Source organism: Brassica napus, chromosome A9 (assembly GCF_020379485.1).
Source record: "Brassica napus cultivar Da-Ae chromosome A9, Da-Ae, whole genome shotgun sequence".
Lineage (NCBI taxonomy): Eukaryota > Viridiplantae > Streptophyta > Magnoliopsida > Brassicales > Brassicaceae > Brassica > Brassica napus.
This window is the reverse complement of record NC_063442.1, coordinates 28,921,804-28,940,920: the sequence shown is the minus strand read 5'-3', so window position 1 is coordinate 28,940,920 and position 19,117 is coordinate 28,921,804. Positions and strand designations below refer to the sequence as shown.

General features: G+C 34.6%; 3 protein-coding genes across 3 annotated transcripts; 2 read left to right on the top strand and 1 right to left on the bottom strand.

The window, feature by feature from the left end:
- The first annotated feature begins 2,493 nt into the window (after window positions 1–2,493).
- LOC106367292 (poly(A) polymerase I) lies at window positions 2,494–6,959 on the top strand. The gene is made up of 13 exons (XM_048740119.1): window positions 2,494–2,700; window positions 2,772–2,985; window positions 3,254–3,351; window positions 3,440–3,523; window positions 3,649–3,779; window positions 3,862–3,934; window positions 4,003–4,048; window positions 4,135–4,244; window positions 4,324–4,431; window positions 5,878–5,937; window positions 6,030–6,091; window positions 6,175–6,490; window positions 6,566–6,959. The coding sequence occupies exons 1-13, from the start codon at window positions 2,599–2,601 to the stop codon at window positions 6,761–6,763; spliced, it is 1,602 nt and encodes a 533-aa protein (XP_048596076.1). The 5' UTR covers window positions 2,494–2,598; the 3' UTR covers window positions 6,764–6,959.
- Window positions 6,960–11,729: 4,770 nt separating this feature from the next.
- Window positions 11,730–14,638, top strand: LOC106367291 (protein NEOXANTHIN-DEFICIENT 1-like). Its single transcript, XM_013807031.3, has 11 exons — window positions 11,730–11,907; window positions 12,456–12,535; window positions 12,645–12,728; window positions 12,815–12,878; window positions 12,969–13,015; window positions 13,177–13,231; window positions 13,315–13,353; window positions 13,549–13,717; window positions 13,827–13,890; window positions 13,968–14,024; window positions 14,098–14,638. Exons 2-11 carry the CDS (start codon window positions 12,471–12,473, stop codon window positions 14,288–14,290), a joined length of 837 nt encoding a protein of 278 aa, XP_013662485.1. The 5' UTR covers window positions 11,730–11,907; window positions 12,456–12,470; the 3' UTR covers window positions 14,291–14,638.
- Window positions 14,217–17,134, bottom strand: LOC106367290 (serine carboxypeptidase-like 45). The gene is made up of 9 exons (XM_013807030.3): window positions 16,773–17,134; window positions 16,587–16,688; window positions 16,423–16,509; window positions 15,756–15,848; window positions 15,588–15,667; window positions 15,228–15,509; window positions 15,025–15,149; window positions 14,706–14,916; window positions 14,217–14,625 (listed from the first exon to the last, which is right to left on the bottom strand). Exons 1-9 carry the CDS (start codon window positions 17,005–17,007, stop codon window positions 14,476–14,478), a joined length of 1,365 nt encoding a protein of 454 aa, XP_013662484.2. The 5' UTR covers window positions 17,008–17,134; the 3' UTR covers window positions 14,217–14,475.
- Window positions 17,135–19,117: the final 1,983 nt, after the last annotated feature.

Sequence of the window (19,117 nt, the reverse complement as noted above, 5' to 3'; positions counted from 1 at the left end):
TACACCTCTCTCTTTCTCACTCACTCCTCCTATAAGACTCCGTCATCACAAAGGTAATCAGAAAACTCTGTTCTTCGATACCAATGATAATAATAACAGAGGTGATTGATTCTCCTCTGTTCCTTTTCGCCTTTTGGAGCTGTGGATTTCCTTGATTCTTTAACCAGTGTTTGATATGCTTAATTTTGATCCATTTACTCTGTTTAATCATTTTGTGTGGATGTTTCTGTTACTTTGAAATTGCAGAGATGGGTTCTGCGAGCAAAGAGTATGAGTTTTTGATGTAGCGGAAGCCTTATAAGATAGAACTATAGGTCCGTTGATTCTTAGAATACCCGGAAAACTAGGATAATCACAAAGATTTTATTTAGTCTAAGAATGCCTAAGATCAATGTCTTCTTAAATTCGTTGAGATCACCTATGATCTAGCCGAAAACAAGGAATAAAGAGAAATCTCTTAACTTTTTATTAATCAAATCATAAACTGAATACAAACTTAAGCCTAGACGGCTATATATAAGAAATCATAAAACCCTAAAATATTAAAGATAATTATCCAAATAATAAATAAAACACTAAATAATTAAGATATTTATTTTAAATATCTATCTACATCATTCTCTCCGGGTTGGAAAAGATTCGTCCTCGAATCTTGATCGTAGTCTTCGAATTCAAAACGTTTTCCAAGAAAAACTCTTCCTCGAATCTTCAATAGCATGTTTTGCACGATTTTTGCACTGATCTGTTTGTAACTTGAATCTTCACAAATCCGTTTTCGCACAAAATTTGCACCTGACAGATAATTAAGAATCTGCAGAAAATCTTCACCAATACGATTTTGTCCTAACTTTGCACGCGAAATTTCAATGGAACCCTCTTTGAAAATAAAGTCAATATGAAGGACATCGTCTTCATATATATCATAGATTGGATCACCATAGATCTCTCGATAGATCTCATGGTTCTCTTCTCTCACAACAAAAGGACTTTCGTCCAGGATAGAATAGATGCTTATACTCACCATGACATCCAGAATCGTTCTTCGATTGAAAAACCAAAGAGACGCAGCTCTGATACCAACTGATGTAGCGGAAGCCTTATAAGATAGAACTATAGGTCCGTTGATTCTTAGAATACCCGGAAAACTAGGATAATCACAAAGATCTTATTTAGTCTAAGAATGCCTAAGATCAATGTCTTCTTAAATTCGTTGAGATCACCTATGATCTAGCCGAAAACAAGGAATAAAGAGAAATCTCTTAACTTTTTATTAATCAAATCATAAACTGAATACAAACTTAAGCCTAGACGGCTATATATAAGAAATCATAAAACCCTAAAATATTAAAGATAATTATCCAAATAATAAATAAAACACTAAATAATTAAGATATTTATTCTAAATATCTATCTACATCAGTTTTTGAGTGAGATTGGGTTAAGCTCTCACAACCTTGGAAACTACGTTGGTGGCAAATGGCTAGGCAATGGTCCTGTTGTTTCTACTCTGAACCCTGCTAACAATCAGGTTCTTGTTTGATGCTAATACTTTCTAAAGTTGATTCCTTTAATCTTGTTTTTGATGATGTTGTGCATCTTAGATTAGGGGAAGAATCACTCTTTCTTTTTCTTGTCGCCATTTTTCCTCTTTTCCGTTGTTTTTGTTATTCGATACAGTACTTTTAGTGGAAAAAGGTCTTGAGATTTGTTTGGATCATGAAGTTTTCATGTTTTGCCATTCCTCCCTCTTTAATCAATTTTACCCCTCGATGGTACCTTTCTCAACTACGATGCCGTTGAATACAAGTTTCGACTGATACAATGATACAAGTTTTATTGTTGTATTTGACTTCTTAAGAACTTTTAAATAAGAAACTTGCAATAAACCACACAAATATACCTATCTTTTAACTAAGTCTCTTAAACTCACTTTTTCAACTAAAAATATTAAAAAAAGATTAAGAACCCTTGAATGAGTATTTGGGATAAAGATGCTCTCAGGGAATGGATAACAAAAAATAATATAATAGTGGGTGGGTCTCGTAGTGGGATTTGCACAAGGCATCGATTTGACATGTCAAATTTTTGGATATCCAAGATGGTGCATCAACAAGTAAGTTTGGATTTGATTTGATTTTTTTTTCTTTTCGGTTTTATGCTTTCCCATGTTTTTTCTCCTCAAAACAAAACAAAATTGGTAGTATATACTAATCCGAAAATAACAAAAGTAGGATAAATCTAAAACCTCTAAGAATGAAGAACATTGAAAAAGATTATTAATGAACTCTACTAAACCAACACATTCAGGACAGTCTCTGTTGTTGCCAATAACGCAAATCCATGTCTATAAATGAGTCTCTGTGCTTAATGTGATGAATTACCTAATCCTTTTTCTTAATGGAGAAGATAACGGAGTCAACCAACTGATTCAACGTTTTGATGGGCTTTAAAGGCCCATTAATTTAATTTTGAGCCCATATCTTCTCTCCCAAAGGAATCTCATTCAGATCCAATTGCCTCTGACTGAGATTGATTCCCATCTTCCTTCTTCTTCTTCTTCTCCGACTCGCAAATGTCTTGAATAAGCTTTTACAACCAATGGCGTATGGTTCATTCGCTATCTCATCGAAAGCTCTAGTCTTTTGCCGTCCTTGCTATGGCTCCATCAGAGATCTCCCTTTCTCCCTCCGCACGCCTACAGTTTCGTCTCCTTCTCTTCTCTTCCCTTCTTTGATTCTCATTGGCTAAACCTCTAGTGGGAACTTTTACAGATTGGGCGTTGCGGATGCGTAGGAGCAATCGCGGCACCTAGGAACCTGGTGAAGCCACGCAAGGAAGAGAGCAGCGGTAAGGATATTAAGGGAGGAAGGAAGAGTAAGGATAAAACGACGCCGTGGAAGAAGTTAGATGCTAATGAGTTTGGTATTCAGAGGTCCATGATCCCTGAGTCTACACGCATGGTTCTCAACAAGCTCAGGAAGAAAGGTAACTTTTTACTTCTTCTCAGCCTTTGAGTTAGGCTTCTTATCAGCTTTAGCTTGAAAGAGAACCAAGTTAATCATGTTTTCTGTTGAGTTGTGTCTGAAAGCTTGTGTCTTTGTAGCTGTTAGTCTAATGTGAACCCTCTCAAGCTCTTGAGATTGCTTTATACAGTTTTAAGTTAATGTATGTGGAACATTGGCTCTAGTGTTGTTTCTTCATAGAACTCGCCAAAATCGTTACTTTTTTTTGTTTGTCTGAATTGATGTTCCAGGGTTTCAAGTATACCTAGTGGGAGGTTGTGTTCGGGATCTTATACTAGATAGAATCCCCAAGGATTTTGATGTCATCACTTCTGCCGAACTCAAGGAGGTTTAATTGGAACTACACACATTAGCTTTGTTATCCTTTTTGTATCTTTTCGACTAAGATCTTGTGAATCATCCTTGTGTGTGTACAGGTACGGCAAGTATTCCCCCGATGCCAAATCGTTGGAAGACGGTTTCCCATCTGTCATGTGTATGTCGACGATATCATCATAGAGGTTTGTTCAATGTTTTCACTCCTTCACATGAATCTATGTCCTAACTACTTATCATTTGAGGGTTTAAAATATGAAGAACACTTTCTTTTAATCTGTGAACTTAGTAGGGTTGTTCAATGTAATAGGTGTCGAGTTTTAGTACTTCAGCAAGGACTGGCAAAGCGCCAAACAAGAACTTTAGAAAGCCTGTGGGCTGCAATGAGCGTGACTATATCCGTTGGAAGAATTGCTTACAGCGTGATTTTACTGTCAATGGGTAAAGCACTACTACCACTATCTGTATTTCGCATTTATCTGTGGATTAAAATGCATTAACGTTCATATGTTGGATCTTTCAGGTTGATGTTTGATCCACTGGAGAATGTAGTGTATGACTATATAGGAGGAGTTGAAGATATAAAGAATTCTAAAGTAGGCAAGCTAATCATTCCTTATAGAAACCAATTGACACGGCCCTAACCAGTCTAGTTATTCTGTAGGTGAGGACAGTATCTGCAGCAAAGCTTTCATTTATCGAGGATAAAGGTCAGTTTTTAGATGCAATGGTGGTAGTATGACGTATGTTTGTTTGCAAAAGGCTTCAAAAAATGGTAACGGTGTTCACTTTACAGCTCGCATTTTACGTGCAATTAGGATTGCAGCGAGGTTGGGATTCAGCTTGACTAAAGACGTTGCTGTTTCTGTGAAAGAGCTTTCTTCTTCATTGCTGAGACTTGACCCTGTATATCTCTCTTTCTTTTCTCTTGTTCGCCCTTCTTCTTGTGAGGTTTGGACTGAACATCTTCTCTCGTCTTCTGCAGTCAAGGGTTCAGATGGAAATCAATTATATGCTGGCCTATGGGTCTGCAGAAGCTTCTTTAAGGTTGTTATGGAGATTTGGTCTCATGGAGATTCTTCTACCTATCCAGGTAGGCCTGTGGGTTCCGTTAGTTTGGGTTATTTGGTTTGGGTAGTTCAGTTTTCGGTTCAGTTCAACATAAATCTTATCAAATTAAACTTGAAATAAAGTCGGTTCGGTACTCGTTTAGTTTGGTTTTTGAAAATTCTACCAAAGTTTTGATTTTGGTTTAATTTTGTTGAAATTTCGTTTAAATTGGGTTACTTAGGTTAGTTTAGTTAGAAATTTGGTTAGTTCGGTTCGAGTTTTTGGTATGGTTTGGGTATCATTTTTTTTTAATTTAGTAACTGATCGCCGAACTGAACCAAAAACCGAACTTTATTAAGAAACTTACCGAGTCGAACATAACCAAACTAACCAAAATTTTGGTTCGGTTTGGCGAGAGTTCGGTTCGGTTCAATATTCGAGGCCTATATCCAGGTTTGGTGAAGAATCTTCTCTAGTAGCAGTGTGGTGTTGTGCATATCTATACTATTAAAAGAGAAACATTCTGAAAAAATCTACTTATAAAAGGTTGTTGGACCCTTTCATTAGATTAACATTTTTTTGGTATTCCCTTATTTATCTCTAACAATAAGTAACTCAATATTCAATAACATTATATACCATATCATTCACCTATTTTTACTCCTTCTATGGGTTAATCATATAATTTACAATATTTTTAAACGAGAATATGCTTGCGAATTCACACTATCATTAAAATTATTGAAGATTTTGTCATTCATAATTGGTAAGCCCTATTCTCATCTACACAAATCTTACGTGTAGATGACAAATCAAATAGTTTTTTAAGTTTTGCGTATTATTATAAAATACATGAGTTAATGGCATGATTTTCGGTTTTTTAAAAAAATATTATCAAAATTTTCTAAGTTTTTATCGGGTCAACCTGTGTCGGTTCACGGGTTAATGGCATGATTTTCGGTTTTATCAGATTTTTAATTAATAGGTTTTCCTTAAATCTGGATTTTGTGGAAACATATCAGTTGGTATAATCATGATAGAATTTGCATGAAGAATATAAGCCGGTCCATATTATATACGGCCACCAGTTTACTGGTCCAATTGCAGGTCCGAATCAAATATGAAAACAATGCTTATATCTTAATTCGTCAATAAACTACATATGTATTTCACTAAAAGGAGTTAAATCATTTTCAAAAATAAAATGTTTTTCGTACCATTTCAATGTTTCACGATTGGTTTCAGTTTTTTGGTTCTAAAGATATAGGATTTGCTCGATTATTTATGAAAGTCAGTTTAATGTAGGTTTCGTTTTTTTTCTTCAGTTTGCTACAGTTTAGTTCGCGGTTTCGGATAAATGTTCACAAATCTATACACTATATATATTATGTAGAAATTTATTTAAATATATATTTAATTTTGAAAACAAACCCAGCGCGGGTTAAAATCTAGTTGAGTATTGATTCTAAATCGGTTAAACTATTCGCAGGCATCTTATTTTGTTTCCCAAGGATTCAAAAGACGTGATGGAAGGTCCAACATGCTTCTGGTACTTAGCTCTTCTTTCTAGTATTAGTTAACACTAGAGACTGGAATAAAAGACTCCATAGGGCTAACAGATTTAAAGCCTCTTACTTGCAGTCTATGTTTCGAAATCTTGACCGACTTGTAGCACCTGATCGACCATGCGCCGAGCTACTCTGGTTAGAAACCTCTCCTTTGGTACATCTCTTTTAGTAAATGGATTTACCAAGTTAACAATAATGGGAAATAATAATAACCTCAGGATTGGGATCTTAGCGTTTCACAAAGCATTGGTCGACCAGCCTCGGGATCCCACGGTAGTAGCTTCCTACTGTCTTGCCATCTACAGCGACATATCTTTATCCGAAGCCATGGAGATTGCAAAGAGCAACACAAAACAGCACAACTCAAACTTCCAAGAACTGTCCGCTCAAGACAAAGACATTGCTGGCAGCAAACTATCGCAGCAGGTCATGAGCTTAGCAGAGTCTGTAAAATCAGCTGCGAAAAAGATGCATGATCGAGACTACTTAGCTAACGCGATGAGCAAATACCCGCAAGCACCAAGCTCTGATATGGTAACACACATTGTGATCACACTGCTGCTGCTGCTGCATCTACTAGAAATGTTCTGATTGGGGTTGTTTTTTCAGGTGTTCATGTCGAGACCATTGTTGGAGAGAGTGCAGAGAATGTTTGGAAGTGTGAGAAGGAAGGGAGATGGAGAGAGAGGTGTGCCAAGTTTAGACCGCAGGATAAACTACAAGTCTCTTGCTATTGGGGACTTTCACGAGACGCGTCGTGTTTTCGCTAGGATTGTCTTTGATACCGTTTACCCTCCAAAGATTTGAGCCGAGATTTTTTCTTCATTTCACATTCAATTTTCAGATTAGTATCAACTATTTTTTTGGGAAAAAATAGATGAGGTTCTAAATTTTTTTATTTATTGTTAACTAAATCCAAAGTTTCAAAAATTAATTGAATATCTGTGGTATGTAAAACCCAAAGAAAATTACAAAAACTGCAAATATTTTTTAGTTGATGCCATGGAGACAAAATTTCATATTGTTTATGAAAATACAAGCTTTGCTAGGTCGTGTTATTATTATATTTTTCAGAATTATAAACTAGCTTATTTTTTGGCAGGTTTCTTAGTGACATTTATTTGTAAAAATCATTCTCTTTGTTAGTTCTTTAATTTCTGAAATCATTAATTTTATAAACTTAGTCAAATCTTTTGACCCTTTAGTCTTTTACACAAATATTAAAAAAACAATTAATTTTATACCTTTCCAAAACAAAAATAACATTTACTATCTATCTAATTATAGTTCAACGAATTTAAAAACAAACTGTAGAATATATATAGCTCATCTATTAAGAAAACTAAAAAGCTGAGAGAATAGTAATCTTTCTTCCGTTCGATTTTCTAATTATTTACTTCATGATTATTTGCCTACATGGAGACTCGTAAGATATAACAACTCTCTGATGTTTAAGCTTAACTTTAATTTCGAGGCGATTATGAGTTATATGATTTTTTCTTCCTTGTTTTACTTGTGAGCACTAGTTCATGGAATTTCTTGTAAAGTAATATTTGAATACTTATCTGAATATTTATTGTTAAAGATTATGCATGATGTGTTTATTTTATATAACCCATTCAAAAGTGGGTTAGCTTCCATATAATTTGTGAAGAATTTATACAATACGAAAATATTTAGTGACAAAAACTTAAATGGCAAATCTGTTTATGTTCTGACGTAGACAGTACAAATATCGTAGTCCATCGTAAGCAAATCTATACAGCGTCACAAGTCGAACCTAGCCGTTTTGCAAAATTCCAAACCATATAATGTCACTACTAGTTTCATCTCATCGATCAGATCTAAATATTGATATTCTCGAAATGTACTTTGTGATATGGTTGTTGCAAATCCAAAATTTGGTAGCGTGGCCTTCCTGTCTTCTGAATCTTTGATTACTTAAAAGTCGAGTATTTTATTTTTCATTCTTTATTTTATTTTGTCCGTATATTAAAGTAATATTATGCCGAAAAGGTTAGATGTACATGAAATATGTAGATCTTACTGAATCTCTATGAATGGCAGATTGTGAGATATTTCTAAAGTGATTGCTTTAGAATATTCACAGATAGAAGATCGAAAAATATAAGAGTTTCACTAACTTTGTTAATAAACAAATGAAAAAGCCGCACCAGCGTATGCAAACGCACCACTTCTCTTCCTTTCGTTCATTTTAACATATCTACAGTCTACTGAAGTCTGAAACTGTGAAAAGCTTACATTATCATGTTATTTTTTTTTAATTTCTGAGGATGCTTATGTGCTGTAAATGATTCTCCTCATCTCATGCATCATGGAATGATAGCAAGAAAAATAGCTAAGGCTAAGTAGAATAATAATATTATTGGTAAGTAAGAATATTAAAATAAAATAAACCTAACTATTTTTTTTAAATGATCTTGTAGACAGACACTCTAGAAGATATTTGTGTTATATTTAAAATCATTCTCCAAATCTAGAAATAGTTTTGTCGATATTTAAATCATTTTCTATATATAACAGATGGAATCCAAATATGTTAATCATTTAAATGCAAATCTAAAGATCTATCATATTTTATTTTATTTTATCATCTGGAAATGTTGAGCCATATAGAGGTAGAAAAGCTGAAGCAACCATGAATGTGTTAGCCATCTGCAATTTCAGCATGCGATTCATATACGCTTATGTTGGAGTTCCCGGGAGAGCACATGACACGAAGGTGCTGACATATTGTGCTACTGAAGAAGCTTCTTTTCCTCACCCACCAGCTGGAAAGTACTACTTGGTCGACTCAGGTTATCCAACAAGAGATGGTTACTTAGGTCCTCATCGCAGAACCAGATACCATTTGGATCAGTTTAATAGAGGAGGTCCACCATCAAACACTAGGGAACTGTTTAACCGCAAGCATTCTGGTTTGAGATCAATCATTGAGAGGACTTTTGGTGTGTGGAAAGCTAAATGGAGGATTATGGACAGAAAACATCCCAAGTATGAGCTGAAGAAATGGATAAAGATTGTGACAGCCACAATGGCCCTCCACAACTTCATTCGGGATTCACAGCATGAAGATATCGACTTTTTGCATTGGGAAGGAGTGGAATCATATGAACAACATGGTGATGAACAACATGATGAGCATGTTCAATACATACCAGCAGGTGATAGAGTGATGGAGAGTGTACGTGACTCTATTACTCTAGAGATGGCAAGAGGAACTAGACTTCCACATTAGCATTAAACAGGTTTGCGTCTATCCAATCCTTTTAATGGCAATAGGTAGAAGTAGACCTCACCCTTGGCGAGCTTAGTGGGTTCACTTATGATTAATGCGTTTGTATCCTTGCTTAGAATGTTTAGGAATGACTTAATAGGACCTTGTAATGATATAGAGCGATCATTGATGAGATATTGGCATCAATCTTATTATAATGTTTAGTAGGTTCTTCTTGTTTAGTGGTTTAGTGGGTTCTTCTTGTTTAGTGGTTTTGTAGTGTTGTTGTTGCTGGAATAGTATTGAGCTTTCTTATAAGCTGAAAATGCATTTTTTTTGAATTTTTGTGTCCCATTGTTGATTGACCAAAACCTCTTTATATGGCAGGTTTGATACCTGATCGTATTGCTTGGAGTGTGGGAGTTCTTGCTTGGAATAAACGTATTGCTTGGAGTGTGGGAGTTACTTGGATCGCAAGCCATCTTTTAAATTTCAATTTTATAAAATTTGAGTTTGTACTTTGTGTTTCTACTTTGAATTGTTTAGAAGTTTATTCAAATTCGAGTTTTATTAGAAGCTATAAATTTTAATGCAATTTTAAATAAATGAATGAATATATGAATTTTAAATAAATGGAATGAAATTTATAAATTTATATGAAATAAAATTTTATAAATGTCAAAATGATAATATTAAAGTAATTTTAGTGTAAATATATTTTAGATTAAATAATATTAATTAATACAGTTAAAATTAATATCAAACATATGATTAAATCTAAACAAGGGTATATTTGTAATTTGTTTATCAAACTCATTTGAATGGAAATAAAAAAAAAGAAACAAACAACAAATCCATTCAAATGGTTCATTTAAATGACTCATCTAGATGAAAAAACAAACAACCCTTAAAATGTGGATGAATCATTTGGATGGATCACTTGGATGGATCAGCTGAATGGAGATTACAAATGGAGAAACAAACAGCACCTTATATGATTTTTTCTTCCTTGTTTTACTTGTGAGCACTAGTTCATGGAATTTCTTGTAAAGTAATATTTGAATACTTATCTGAATATTTATTGTTAAAGATTATGCATGATGTGTTTATTTTATATAACCCATTCAAAAGTGGGTTAGCTTCCATATAATTTGTGAAGAATTTATACAATACGAAAATATTTAGTGACAAAAACTTAAATGGCAAATCTGTTTATGTTCTGACGTAGACAGTACAAATATCGTAGTCCATCGTAAGCAAATCTATACAGCGTCACAAGTCGAACCTAGCCGTTTTGCAAAATTCCAAACCATATAATGTCACTACTAGTTTCATCTCATCGATCAGATCTAAATATTGATATTCTCGAAATGTACTTTGTGATATGGTTGTTGCAAATCCAAAATTTGGTAGCGTGGCCTTCCTGTCTTCTGAATCTTTGATTACTTAAAAGTCGAGTATTTTATTTTTCATTCTTTATTTTATTTTGTCCGTATATTAAAGTAATATTATGCCGAAAAGGTTAGATGTACATGAAATATGTAGATCTTACTGAATCTCTATGAATGGCAGATTGTGAGATATTTCTAAAGTGATTGCTTTAGAATATTCACAGATAGAAGATCGAAAAATATAAGAGTTTCACTAACTTTGTTAATAAACAAATGAAAAAGCCGCACCAGCGTATGCAAACGCACCACTTCTCTTCCTTTCGTTCATTTTAACATATCTACAGTCTAGTGAAGTCTGAAACTGTGAAAAGCTTACATTATCATGTTATTTTTTTTTAATTTCTGAGGATGCTTATGTGCTGTAAATGATTCTCCTCATCTCATGCATCATGGAATGATAGCAAGAAAAATAGCTAAGGCTAAGTAGAATAATAATATTATTGGTAAGTAAGAATATTAAAATAAAATAAACCTAACTATTTTTTTTAAATGATCTTGTAGACAGACACTCTAGAAGATATTTGTGTTATATTTAAAATCATTCTCCAAATCTAGAAATAGTTTTGTCGATATTTAAATCATTTTCTATATATAACAGATGGAATCCAAATATGTTAATCATTTAAATGCAAATCTAAAGATCTATCATATTTTATTTTGCAAATAAGACTAAATTTCCTATCAGATGATTATTTTCAACCCATTAACTAGTCTAAAAAATCTTATTTGGCTTTCAGTTAAGCATATATATATTTTTAATGTAAGTTATCCTTCTTTCTATATTTAAACCTAATTGCATTTTAGCAAATTAGCTTTTCCAATAACTTTATTTTGCCAAGTAACCTAATTTCTAGTCAATCTTTAGCAGATTGAAAAGTTTAAACCTAACTATTCCTACTTTAATTAAAAGAACAAAATAAATAAACAATCATTAATGATAGGGAATGATAAGCAAATGAGAGAAGGTGGAAGATGACGTTAACTTGGGATTGGCGCGAAATAAGAAAAAGCTTGAAAAAGAGAGACAAAGTCTTTATGATTGGACGAAGAAACCAAAGCCTATCTTCTTCTATCACCAACGAACCTTCACCCTCTCTGTCGGTTCCTCTTCTTTTTCATTTATTACTACTTTAATAATCTGCACAATAGAAACTCCCCACTCTTTGTTTTCTTGAAAGTTCTTATCTTTCTCAAAGAACCCTGCTCAAACCGCTTGAAGATTTTATTCTTCAGGAGGGTTTTAACGACGTTCATTATCCACTGTATGTTTTCTTTTTCTATTTTGGAGTAGCATTTGTCATGTAGTAGTTCTTGGATTAATCTACTTGTGTTGCTACTCACATTTCATGGTTTATCCATGATGATCGCTTAAGAATTGTCTTTAGAAACCCACTTGCAGTTGCTGAATCTGGTCGGGAAAAGGAACTTTTAAGACAAAACTGCCTGAACACATAGACCATACTCCATAGTGACTGGTTTGATTTAATATCGAAAGTTGAGACATTGAGTATGCTTTCTCATAATCAATATAGTGCTTCCTTTTCTTTCCTTTCTGGGATTTACTTTCTTGCTAAGGAATATATACCCAAAGTAGATGTTTTACAGTTTTAAAAGCAGACAACTTGGATATGGTTGAGTTATCTGGCCATGTGTTTGAGATTCTCTTTATCTTTCTTCTCAATGGTTATGTATAATTTTATACTTTTCATGTGGTGCAGCCAATAGATGCTTTCATGTCATTTTTGGATATTTACACTCAGCTATCTTCATAACTTGTCTCCTAAGTCATGTTTTTCCCTGTGTGGATTAGATAGCATCCCTCTCCATGGATGTTTTAGAGAGAAGGATTTCATCCTGCTATGCCAAACCTCCATGGATATTCAAAGGAAGGCAAGAATTTTGTTTTCTTTTTTCTTTTGTAGCTTTTCAAGAACGTCTCAAGCTGTTCTTCTCCTTCTTGTATATGCTTTGCTGAATTTTCTGCTTGCTTTGGTTTCAGTGCCTTATACCAGATTCATCTTGTGAAGGCTGCGACTGCTCGAGCATTCATCCCTAAGGAGCTTCGATTAGTTGAAGCTTTTGGGTATAGACAAGCTTCTTATTACAGGCTTGTTTCTATTTTAAATTTTGTCTTCCTCAAAACAATTATTGTTCTTTTGGAATTTTCAGATACACTCTTGGTGGGTTTTTCCTCGCTAGCTACGATGATAGCCCAGCTGGTGTCTTCGATGAGGTCTCTTCTTGCTCCTAATTTACTAAAAATTATCGCTCCACAACATTCTTTGATCGTTCCTCTTACTTTTGTCTGTCGCTTTTTTCACAGCTTGTGGTGATTGCAGGAACTGTATGGAACCCTCCTACATCATGCGCGTATATTCATTCCCCCTTGCTTACGCTAATATAAATTATATATCATTCTTTAGTAAAGGAAAGTTTGACTCTCAAGTGACCAATTTGGAGAATATTATGTTAATTAGATGTACATACTTATCAAATGTAGTGATGATTACATCTTTCTTATATCCGTTTAGATGGGCCGCGAGGGTGCTTGTAAACAGTGATGAGGCGTGTCATCACGGACGCAAGGTAGATGGGTCTACTTTGTCTCTAATGTTGAGAGATTGAATGATAATGATGCATTATTATTATATAACATGGTGGTGTTGCAGGAAGTAGGACTACCAAGCCAAGTTGCAAGATTTTCAAAAGTTAGTGCCTCATCTTTGGTCTCATCAGTGATTTTTAGATTTTGAGAATTATTGATTATGCTCTCATTAAGTTTCTTCTTTTAAACTATCAAATGAGGAAAAAACAAAATTAATCTTGTATGCATAAAGTGGAGACAACTAGAAAAAACATTCTTCCCAAACTCTTGGAGAAGTAACTTTTGTGGTTGTGAATAGAAAATAACAGCAGTTCCAAAGGGGAAAAGGGAGAGAACTTTTGGTTTCTTGGACACATTTAGGCTAGGAACTTCTCTGTCTCACCCTGAAGATATGGTGGAGGTTAAGGTTAGTGAAGTTGATAGTGCTGCTTCTGCTGATATCTGCAGTATCAAATTTAGATCAGATGGTGAGTTCTTTGCTTCTTGGTCTGACTTAAGCCTATGTGTATTATAATCTGAGAAAAATTGTGTCATTTTTTTTGATATCTGACTATGGTCTTGAACTGGCAACCTCAGAAATGGAGAAAAAACTCGGAAACTGGATGGGACCAGCAATTAAAATGTCACTACCGAGTTTTAGGTAAGAATTTGGTTCTTGGGATTGCTTTCGTTGGAGACTTGGCTAATAAACTCATCAAGAATGTCATATAATGACAGTGGAAATACAAAGTACTTTCCGAACCTGCTCAAATACTCTTGCCATCTCCAGTGCAGGTGATGTTTCTGCTTTGACCTAAAGCCAATCCCTTGATAGAATACACATTTATTGAAAAGAGTATATTTACAGGGTGAGGCCGGTGAGACCTGCGGTAGTATCACATCCTTTGGACAATGAGACAGATTCAGAAGAGAATCACACATCACAAGAGTTGCATGAAAATGAAAGGCGGTTAAGTGTAGCTGTAATGCTATCAAAACCAATCATAGCCCTTGAATTTAAAGACTTAACAATGCAAGTAGAAGCTCCTGTCGTAGTTTAACACAACACTCAACTTCCAAGAACATACACTTCCTTCCTACCACAAGGTTCACATCTTTTACAACAACAAAAATAAAACAAATCTTTCCGCTTTTTTTTTCTTGGCTTTTTTTCGCCGATTAAATAAACCATATTCTTAGGTTAAACCATTTGCCAAAATCTTTACAAAAGCGATCACGGTTAGTATCAGAACTCTTCAGGAAGAGGATGACCGTCCAAGAACGCTTTGAAAAGCACTAGTGATCTATGAGGCTGTGAGAATGGGACCTCATGTGAAGCTCCTCGCACAGTTGCAAATGACAAGACATTTCCATAGACTTGAGTCCAGCCACCAACCTGAAACAACAAACCAAATGTGTTAATTTTTTTTTGTTAATAAATCTCTTCTTTACCATTAGGGAGTGATGTTTGTGTACCTGTTGTCCTGCAAACCAGACTCGATAAGGCACACTTGTTCTCAGTCCCAATCGTTTGGCCAATCTGTTCACTAAGGTTCTACTTCCTGTCAACGGGATCACTGAATCTTGATCTCCACTGTACACAAGAACAGGAACTCCAGCTTGAACAAGGCTCCCTACGATGTTAATGGTCGGTATTTCCACATCAAGCAATTGGTAATCAAGAACACTGTATTCATCATGAGGAAACAAAAACATAAGTTGTTTGATTAAAACTATTAACATCAATAAGCAATCATCTGAAAATTATTAAGAGAAGAAAGTGAATACTACTAACTTGCTGCAAACTGTCCATTCGCGTACTCCTACGAGTCTAGCATGAAGAGCTTCCTGCACATCTCTTCGGTTTAGATACTTCACCGTCTCATCTTCCACACATACATCCACAGATTCTCCCACTTGCTGTTCAATAACAAATCAACAAAGTTCATAAACACATGTTTTATATTTATGTTTGTGGGGTTGTGACTTGTGACTCACGTTAGGGCTTACGACTTTGGATTGAGATAGCACAGAGGGAATGCAGACGTCGAGAGTGACATCATACTTGTCGACAAAACGGCTAGTCTCAGTGCTAACTTGACTCATCACTTTAGAGCAGATACTAGACATTGACCCTCTATAGTACTCACTCACATAGCGTGAGTAATTACAGTAAGAAGTGAACATTTTGTAAGTTGAGTCCGAGATCAAGCCGTGAGACCAGAAGTACTCAGCCCGGGAATTGAAGTCAGTTGAAAACTCCAGAACCGGATTGCCAATCTACAAAACAAACAGGAAAAAAAAACACATTGTAATAGATATGATAAGTGGAGGATGAAATGGTGTCTTAAAGCTTACAGCAATTCCTCTGAGATTGAACAGATGGTGCTTCTGGTTGTACTGAATCATAAGCTCAGCTAGTTGGGGAACATAATGGCCTACATTTTCATGGAAACTGAAACTTTTAAAGAAAAGAAGTATGTACAGTGAAGAGATTGAAATGGCTGAAATTAAACAAGTTGTTACCCGCATAACTTTCGCCAGTGATGAAGAGACTTCGATTGAGATAGTGAGGGAACTTGAGGAACCATCTTTGCAAGAACACAAGGTTGTCTCTTGCTGAAGTGGATAAAAAGAGAAAAGAGAGAAAGAACTTTTGAGATGTGAAGACAAACAGAAAGAAACAAGAAGAAGAAGAGAACAAATAATATTCAGATATGAAATGCAAATAAGGTTGAATTCTTTTGTTCTTTTTGTCAGTCTTGAGACAGAGCAAGAACACAAAAGCTGAAATTTTATTCTTTGAGAAAAAAACATAACTATATTGTTAGTTTTCATTTCATGTAAAAAGGAGAACAAAACGGGGAAATGGCATTCACAGGTCACTGCATCGTCATCATTATCACAAGATTTGTAATCTTTAAATTAAAAACAAAAATAATTTAAATCCTTTTATCTATTATAAAAACTGTCTTGTTGATGGTGGTTAGAACTTTTTGTTTTTTTTTTGGTTCAGAAAAAGGAAAAAGACACAAAAGTATGGTGTACCTTTCTTTATGCAAAGTCTAAATCAAATAGATTCAGCACAGTTTCTCTAAAGAATTTTGGCTTGCAGTGTAAGAATAATCATTTCTTTTCAGGACAAGAACTAGGAATTTGACAAATAATTAAGAAAGCAAAGAAAGAGATTAACCAGTGATTTTATCATTCACACTCTCATACTGAGTTGAATATGAGAATCCAACTCCAACAGGTGTCTCTAGATACAACATATTTGCCTCTGCAACCACCAATAAAAATCAAGAAAATCAAGAAGTGTTCAAAAGTTGAAATGTGGAATTAAAAGGCTTTAGTTACCTTGGTTCCAGCTATGTTGATTCTTGACCAAAACAGGTCCTTTTGGTCTAAATGGTCCGTTCTCTGAGAATGCACCAACACCCAAAGATGAACATCCAGGTCCTGCCATTCAAACCCACATTTGTTCTCTGCTTTTAAAATAAAATAAATAAAAAACATATGCAAGGGTCAAAAATGAAAACGAACCTCCATTGAGCCAGAGAACCAGAGGCTTATTAATGGGATCGGTTTCAGCTTCGGCCAAGTAGTAAAACAGAGCCCTCTGTTTCTTTTCGTCGACGGTGACATAACCAGAGTACTGCTGGAATCCGACCCGGGGTTGACCGGGTAGACGCGTGATCCGGTCGGAGTGAGACAGAACACTGGAGAAGCTCAGAAACAGGACTATGGATATTGTAAAGCATTGGAGAGGGGGAGACATGATGTGTCTTGATGTCACTTCTTCTTCTTTGGTGTGTTGTGGTTGTTGCCGAGAAGAAAGGAAGAGGAGACAAGTGATGACTTTGGAGTCTTTGTTTTCTCACTTGCTTCTTGGCATTTATATCAAGTGCTGCAGTCCACATGTATTTTTGCTTTTTATTTTGATCCCTGGAGATCCCGAACTTTCTAGACCAAAATACTAATTTCACGAAATCTTATATTCGGATACATTCATAGACGATTAAATTCATTTAAAATACGACTAGATGGCCAATACTACTCGAACCAAGAGCAGAAACTTCAGCTGCAGCCTCTTTATCGGATGTATTTATACATATAACTTTTTATTAATTGACAAAGCCTGATTTTTTTTTCAAAACTATAAAGATCAATTATATCTATTTATAAAATAAAAATTGGATAAGAACTTGTTTTAGTCGAAATTATTTAATAATTATGACCATCATTTTAATTGTTCCACATCTATTATGGTCTCCATTCCATTATAATTTTCTTTATTTCGGTATAATATGCATACTTTGCACTAACTACAATTATTTGTTTTTATTAGTTCATATTTGTTGATTTCAAAATTCAAATTTGAATAATAACAAAAAGATAACATACCGAAAATCCACATACTTGTTTCAATTATCGCAGAACCAATCCCTTATAAATATCACTGTGGACCACGGCACTTGAGATGGTTACAGCTACACTATAAAAGATTGAGAAGAACATGAGTCTGGTCCAGGCGTCCAGCTATAATTTAAATTTTAGCTAGGCATGGTAGAGAAGGAAATAATAAGGTAAAAAATTCGAAGAATTACAACGACAAGTAGGGGTGGGCGTTCGGGTACCCGTTCGGGTTCGGGTCGGGTATTTCGGATTTTCGGGTATTTCGGTATAGAGGTCTAGAACCCGTTCGGGTATTTCTGTACTTCGGGTCGGGTTCGGGTATTTTTAGTTCGGATTCGGTTATTTCGGATCGGGTTCGGATATTTAGATTTTGAAAAAAAATATTAAAATTTTCATTTCTCAAGTTTATTGTATTTAAAAATATAACTTTTAGTTAACTAATTTTTTATTTTTAATAGATTGAATGGTTAATAGATTTGGACATAACATTTTAAAACTAAAAAGGCACTAATTTAGTTATTTTTTTTTTTAATTTTGGATATAACTTTTTGTTAATTTTTGAAATAAAAAACTTGACATGCATTTTAAGTGAGTAGCAAATCATTTTTTTCGAAATTGTATGTATATCATATGAACTTAAATTATGTGTAGTATCAATATAAATATTTTATATAAAATGAGAGATATAAAGTAGAAACATAAGGTTAATTATACATATGTTCGGTTATCTTCGGATATCCATTCGGGTTCAGGTATTATCCGTTCGGGTTCGGATATCCAATCTCTCCTTATTCAATACCCGTTCGGGTATTTTGCTACTTTGGTTCGGATTTCGGTTCGGTTTTTTTGGATCGGGTTCGGGTGCCACTTCGGATATCGGGTAAAGTGCCCACCCCTAACGACAAGAGTGGTTTGGTATGTAATATGTATGCGTGTAAATGAACTTTTAACAATGGCATGGCACTCGCATAGACCATTGCATGCAATTATGCGTTTCAGCAATTTTATAACTTTTTAGGGTTACTTTTTCAGCATATAGAATTTTTAAACTATACTGTATTATTTTTGTATCTTTCGTTTTTATTTTGGCCCCTATAAAGTACATTACTCTGAAATTTGAGTGTGTAGATGATGTTCTTCGCAACAGTTGCATAGTAATCGACTTTTAGAAAATGAAACCTATGTCATATTTCACTAAGTTGTCTTAAAATCATGTATATTTGTTGAAACAAAAATAGGTGAATCAAGCGGATCTACTCATTGTTAATCTGAATGCGTGGTCAGTAGCACTCATATTGGCATGGCTCGTAAGAGAGATTGGTAATTTTCTAGACAAAGTTTGTATTTCTTTAGTCATTGTATATTTCTTGTATAAATTACATGTGTTCAATTGGTTATATAATTACTGCCAAAGCTAGATTAAAAAGTATGTTATTATATAATCAAGTCTATCGATATCAGACTGGATAAAC

Excerpts from the sequence above, each read along its gene's own strand:
- LOC106367290 (XM_013807030.3), bottom strand. The coding sequence starts at position 17,007 with ATGTCTCCCCCTCTCCAATGCTTTACAATATCCATAGTCCTGTTTCTG. Across the intron at positions 15,668-15,755 it reads CACTGGCGAAAGTTATGCGG|GCCATTATGTTCCCCAACTA; the intron begins GTAACAACTTGT and ends ATGAAAATGTAG. Across the intron at positions 15,510-15,587 it reads TCAATCTCAGAGGAATTGCT|ATTGGCAATCCGGTTCTGGA; the intron begins GTAAGCTTTAAG and ends TTTGTTTTGTAG.
- LOC106367292 (XM_048740119.1), top strand. The coding sequence starts at position 2,599 with ATGGCGTATGGTTCATTCGCTATCTCATCGAAAGCTCTAGTCTTTTGC. Across the intron at positions 3,352-3,439 it reads CTTCTGCCGAACTCAAGGAG|GTACGGCAAGTATTCCCCCG; the intron begins GTTTAATTGGAA and ends GTGTGTGTACAG. Across the intron at positions 5,938-6,029 it reads GAAGGTCCAACATGCTTCTG|TCTATGTTTCGAAATCTTGA; the intron begins GTACTTAGCTCT and ends TCTTACTTGCAG.
- LOC106367291 (XM_013807031.3), top strand. The coding sequence starts at position 12,471 with ATGGATGTTTTAGAGAGAAGGATTTCATCCTGCTATGCCAAACCTCCA. Across the intron at positions 13,016-13,176 it reads AACCCTCCTACATCATGCGC|ATGGGCCGCGAGGGTGCTTG; the intron begins GTATATTCATTC and ends ATATCCGTTTAG. Across the intron at positions 13,354-13,548 it reads AAGTTGCAAGATTTTCAAAA|AAAATAACAGCAGTTCCAAA; the intron begins GTTAGTGCCTCA and ends GGTTGTGAATAG.